Raw genomic sequence first — 6,272 nt, 5'->3', positions numbered from 1 at the left:
CAGAGGGGTAGCCGTGTTAGTCTGTATCTACACCTTAATGACCACATCTGAAAAAATGGATATTTGTCAATGAAAGCTTCTTCCCCAAAAATCTGTTCGGATTGGAACTCACATTGCTTGTCTAGTTCTTAAGGATTATGTCTAAGAAACTAGGTCAATTCATGTCAACTATATTATACATAAAACATTGGCTTTCTGATTGTGTCCCTCTTTCAGAATGCAGAGATTTTACGAACAGCTTTTCTCAGGCACTCCTTGACCTCCTTGTTTCGCAGGCAGTAGATGACTGGGTTGATCAGGGGATTCAGGACTGTGCAGAAGACAGAGAATATTTTTTCTGATTTCTTTGAAGTGTTGACTATTGGAACCACATACACAGCAAACACTATCACATAGTAGACAGTTACTACAGTGAGGTGAGAGGAGCATTTGGAAAAGGCCTTTTTCCTTCCACTGATGGAAGGGATTTTTAGGACAGTGGTGATGATACAAACATAGGATGCCAGAGTCAGTAGACAGGGTACAAGTGTCACAATAGCAGCGACAACAAATGCCACCAGTTGCACAGTCTGGGTGTCAGTACAGGCCAGCTTTAGCAGTGGCACAAATTCACAGAAGTAATGGTCAATTTCCTTGGAATCACAGAACGTTAACTGCCATATGAAAGCATTTACTATGGAACAAAAAAGAAAGCCACTTATCCAGGAAGCTGCCACCAGCTGGCCACAAACCTTGCCATTCATCAAAGCAGCGTAATGGAGGGGATGGCATATCGCCAAATATCGATCGTAAGACATGGCCGCGAGGATCATATTTTCAATAGTTGACAAGACACCAAAAAAATATAATTGCACCATGCAGCCATTAAGAGAAACAGCTCTGTCCCCAGTCAGGAGGCTGCTCAGCAACCTGGGCAGAATTGCAGTGGAGAAGCAGGTTTCCAAGCAGGCCAAGTTCCCCAGTAAGAAGTACATGGGGGTGTGAAGTTGCCGATCAGCTGTAACCAGCGCAATGATGAGTAAGTTCCCAGCCAAAGTCACAATGTAGATCATGAGAAACACGAGGAACAGAAGGGTCTGCAATTCTGGTTCTTCCCCAAATCCTACGATGATGAATTCTGTGATGAGTGTTTGGTTTCTTCCTTTCTCCATAACACTTATCTAGGAAAAGAAGAATATTAAATATTGATCAGGGAACACAATCTAGTTCTGAGGTGTATTTGACTGTTGCAAAACGAAGTTAGATAAGCTTGTATGACTACATCTCTCCACTGGAATAATTTACTTGTCAATAAACCAAGAAAGAGGCATGCAAATAAGACCTTCAGCTTACAGTATCAGAGAACCAGGAGCCCAGAACTCCTGCTGAATTGCTGATATGTTCCTTTCAAATTCCACTAGCTCTACTAAACAGCAAAGAAAGACTTATAGGCTGCAGTATTGAAAAATCTGTATCAGGGAACATGATAACGGTTTTCCAGCGTCTGAAAGTGGGTTACAAAGAGGAGGAGGGAGCAAAAATGTTCTCCTTGGCCTCTGAGGGTAATGCAGACAGAAACGGGCTTGAACTGCAGCAAGGAGGTTTAGCTTGGATTTTAGAGAAATCTTTCTAATTGTCATGATTTTTAAAAACTGGCATAAATTGCCAAGGAAGTTTGTGGAATCTCCATCACTGGAGATATTTAAAATCATTGTAGGCATAGCCTAGGAGGGTGGTGAAGTACAGGAGTGCGTGACCTAAGTAGTTGATGTAATCACCACCCTTAGAAATATTAAAGGCCGGTCTTGAGAAAAGCCTGGTTGGGACAGTTTAGATGGGGTTAGTGTTGCTTTGAGCAGGGAGATAGACTAGGTGACCTCTTGAGTTCTATTTCAATTCTCATCATCTGAGACTCAAGCAGCTCGTCTGGCTACCAAAGCTATCCTGACATTTTTAGCATGACTAGCACAATCAAAGGTAGGATTTGCAGATCTACCAGAACAGGGGATTACACAGCCCAGATGCTGTATAGACATGCACCATAAAACACAATTAAACAGTAGTGAGGCTGTGGATTGTATAAACGTCTGCACAGCTATACCAGACCGTTCAATGAAAAATTAGCTCCATTAGATTGATTCAGAAAGAAAACCGACAGAGACAGTTCGAAAACCAAAAATGTAAACCCACACCATGGGATATCAGCTAATCTCGCTTATAGAAGTATACATTGTATCGGCTTCATGTTGTTTTACACCAGTGCAACAAAGACCAAAATCCAATCACATGAAAAAGTGTAAGAAAAATATAAATGAGAACGCAGCAAGAGAGACATAAGAATAATATTTATTGTGATGTGAGAATGCTCCTGCAGAAAACAAAAGAATTAGGTGTACATTAACAGAGGAGCTATATAGACAGAATGAGGTAAAAATACAGAGCGAACACAAGGAAGAGTGAAAGACTGTGTATTTTTCTAAATATTACAAGTAGTAATATAGAGATATCTTTAAACAAAATTATCATAGACTCTGAGGAAGAGACCTCAGAAGGTTCTTGAGTTTAGCCCCTGCAAAAAGCAGCATCGTCCCGAACTAAATCATCCGACCAGGACTTCAAACTATCTAGGGATGGAGATTCCACCACCACTCTCGCTAACGCATTCCAGTGCTTCCCCACCCTCCTGGTGAAAGAGATTTTTTTTTCCTAATATCCAACTTATGCCTCCCCCTCTGCAATTCGACAACACTGCTCCTTGTTATGCCATCTCACTACTGAGAACAGCCTCTCTCCATTATCTTTAGATTTCTCCATTTCATAAGTTGAAGGCAGCAGTCGAACTGCTTCTCATTCTTCTCTTCTGTAAAGTAAATAATCCAAAATCTTTCAGCCTCCCCTCATAGGTTATGTGCTCCAGCCTCCGAATCAGGCCGGTTGCCCTCCACCGGACCTGCTCCAATGTATCCACCTTTTTCAGTACCAGGGTGCCCAGAACATGATACAATACTCCAGATCAACAAGAAGTCCTTTGGCACCTTTTGGACTCACAGGGATTTTGGAGCATAAGCGTTTGTGGGCAAAGACCCGCTTCATCAGATGTGTATGTGTGGGAGGGGAGTTCTGGTAGTCTGTAAGGTGCCACAGGACTCATTCTTGTTCTTGAAGATACAGACTAACACGGCTACCTCTGCATTACTCCAGATGCGGCCTCATTAGTGCAGAAGAAAGGGGTATAATCACTTATCTAGATCTGCTAGAAATGCTCCTCCTAATGCACCCAAATATGCTGTTAGCCTTCTTGCAGATCCCTGTCCTTAAAGTACAGGTATCAGAACCAATACGTGCAGAATCTCTTCCAAGCTTTTCTCCTACACACTTCTATTGTAGTCTGACACTGGCAGGACATAAATGTATAACACAAAATTGCAAATCATGCTCAACACAGAAAGAGGAAGTACAGACATAATTTTGTTGAAAAATCTTTAAGAATCATAATATTGAGAGGTTAAAATAGTGCAATGCACGTACAAAGAACTCACACAATTCACAAATACATACAGTCTTCCAGGCTGATTCCATTAGCGGCTGTTGGTCAGGACTGGCATGCCTCGTACTTTTAACCCCTGGTTGCCACCAGCTGGGAACGGGTGATTCAGGTGGTATATACAACACTTGATGATTGACCAACTGGACTGCATTAGGAGGACAATTTTCAGCAGATCTAGAGGAGTGATTAGTCCCCTCTCCTGGACACTGACGTGGCCACATCTGAAGGATTGTGTCCAGTTCCGGACCCCTCACCAGTATAGAAAGGATGTGGTTTCACTGGAGAAGTTCCAGCATTTACAATCAATTCTATTCTTTATGACGTGGGGGAGGACTAAGCTGATATTTTTTTTCTTTCCCATCTCAGATGTGTCTTGGGGGTCATGGGGACACTGACAAACTGTCATTAACAGCCTGTGCTCCAAGATGTAAGAGTAGAAGAAGCTTACTAGGAGTACGAAATCAGATTTGTACATTTGGCACTGAAGATCTATTGTCGGTTGTACCTGAAACCTAAAACTTCCTTCGGGCTTCCTGAGATATAATTATTTTCTTTGCAATATATTTCCAGTTCTCTTCACCCTTTGATAGTCTTCAATGTTCTCAGTAAATGAAGGGTTGGGCTTCTACATGGTTGTCTTTCTTCTTTAGAGTTTCTTGGTGCAATTTGTCATTATTCGCTTTCACAGAAATTCACCTCTTTTATGGCTGGTGATATATAATTCCTGTGAAATGATGCAATTTCCCGTCATATTTCTGCTCGATGCCATTTGCAACTATTGCAACAAGTGAAGTCAATATTTATATATGAAGAGAAGACAATGGTACGAATGAACCAAAATGACTAGTCTCAAGGGGGAAGTTATGGAAAACAACTGATTCCAATGGGAAAATACTGAAGACAGGGAAATTATTGGCCCAAAAAGGAAACCAATGGGGGAAAAGGGAAAAATCCAAACAAATTTGAAGATACAGAACTTCTAATCTCAGTAGAAATTTCAATATATGATTCTTATTATGTATTAAGTAATACGGAGGAACTCATTGAGAATTTGAAAATGGCTGGTAGCTTGAGAGAAAGTGACCATGAAATCACAAAGTTCATGATTCTAAGAAATAGAGAAAGGGAGACCACAAAATAGAGGCAGAGCCACTTGCACACTGCCCCACCACCTGCACACTTCACCTACCACCTGCATGCTGCCCCCCCGGCAAAAGCACACATCACCCAGGAGTTTGGATAAAATGAAACAGAGACTCATTGTTAATTAATCAAACTGGTGGACTATGATATTGGAATACCAATTTACACAACTATGTTCGTGGGAGGGGACCACTCTACACAAGGGGGCGCACATGGATGGGCTGCCTGTCAGCCCATCTCTCCAGGGAAGGGGTGGATGGATGCGACCCCCACCGTCTCTGGGTTCATGTTCACCCCCCTTTGTCTGGAGTCCCCTGAGTGGCCAGGTTGGAGCTGCAAGGATGGGGAGGTGCATCCGGGGCATGTCCTTAGAGTGGTTGTTGGCGGCAGGTTGGGGAGCAGGTGGGACAGCAAGTGCGGCAGCACGGAGAGTGGGGGGGGCATCTGATCCACCAGGTCCTCAAATGAGGTCCCTACCCTCATGGAAGTGTCCACAAAGTCCTGCAAGGTCTCCTGGTGCCAGGTGGCCTCCACCTCCGCGAAGTGGAGCTGACACTCCATAATTTCCACCTGGAGCTGAAGGGAGGTGGCAACCTCGGGGTTCATGGGGGCAAGAGCATGGTCTCAGTGGGGGTACCTTCAGGTAATCATGGTGCAGGGATACAGGGCAGCTGCCTTGGACAAATGATGGTGACATTCTGTCCTAGCTTTCTGATGGTATGGATGTGGTAATGGGGGGAAGAGCGAGGGTGGCTGTGAGTACCAAGCCCTGTCCCATGGCTCACGCCCTCCACCCCCATGTAGGCATTAGGTCACATCATCTGTCTCCTTCCGTTCAGGCATATCCCTTTGGGCAGCCTATTTATGTTGTCTGCACCACACCACTTCCTCCTGGGGGCTGCTTACGTTCATAAAGCCCCCGTTCTTCCCAAAGAACTGGCTAAGAATCAAAAATGAAAACTCTTCTTTCAAAAGAACTGCCTGTTGGAGCATCTCCACGTGTTTTCTTTCCAAAGAAGCTTTCAAAAAGTGACACCATTCCTGAAACAGGAAAGGAAGAGTGATTTCGAAAGGAGCACCACATTCTTTTGATTTACTTCTGAAAGAATGCTTTTTGTGTATGGATGCTCCATAGGCTCTTTCAAAAAAGCCCCCTTCTTTTCAAAAATCTTTCAAAAGAACTTACTAGTGTAGATGCAACCTAGAACTGGAAAGCACCTCGAGAGATCATCGAGTCCAGTCCCCTACCCTCACAGCAAGACCAGGCACTGTCTGGACCATCCCAGATGCATGTTTATCTAACCTGCTCTTAAATATGGGCAGTGATAGAAATTCCACAACCTCCCTTGGGAATTTATTCCAATGTTTAATCACCCTGACTGTTAGGAAGATATTACCAATGACCCACATAGACCTCCCTTGCTGTAATTTGAGCCCATTGCGATTTTCCATTCTTTTAGGCTCTTGAACTCTGCTAACACATCCCCTCCCAGTTTTCCCTTTTCTAAACTAATCAAGCCAAATATTTTTGGTCTTCCTTCACAGCTCACGTTCTCTGGACCTTTCAACATTCTTGTTGCTCTTCTCTGGACCATCTCCCATT

At 43.5% G+C, this 6,272-nt stretch overlaps 1 protein-coding gene across 1 annotated transcript; it reads right to left on the bottom strand.

The window, feature by feature from the left end:
- Positions 1–212: 212 nt before the first annotated feature.
- Positions 213–5,275, bottom strand: LOC142004864 (olfactory receptor 6F1-like). Its single transcript, XM_074982545.1, has 2 exons — positions 5,147–5,275; positions 213–1,160 (listed from the first exon to the last, which is right to left on the bottom strand). The coding sequence occupies exons 1-2, from the start codon at positions 5,273–5,275 to the stop codon at positions 213–215; spliced, it is 1,077 nt and encodes a 358-aa protein (XP_074838646.1).
- Between the last annotated feature and the right edge of the window lie 997 nt (positions 5,276–6,272).

This window comes from Carettochelys insculpta, chromosome 32, assembly GCF_033958435.1.
Source record: "Carettochelys insculpta isolate YL-2023 chromosome 32, ASM3395843v1, whole genome shotgun sequence".
NCBI lineage: Eukaryota > Metazoa > Chordata > Testudines > Carettochelyidae > Carettochelys > Carettochelys insculpta.
Note: the sequence above shows the minus strand (reverse complement) of the source record. Positions and strands in the feature narration are given on the sequence as shown.

Coding starts and splice junctions, on each gene's coding strand:
- LOC142004864 (XM_074982545.1), bottom strand. CDS start 5,275: ATGAACCCCGAGGTTGCCACCTCCCTTCAGCTCCAGGTGGAAATTATG. Junction 1,161..5,146: donor TTGTGGACACTTCCATGAGG/GTAGGGACCTCA, acceptor TTCTTTTCCTAG/ATAAGTGTTATGGAGAAAGG.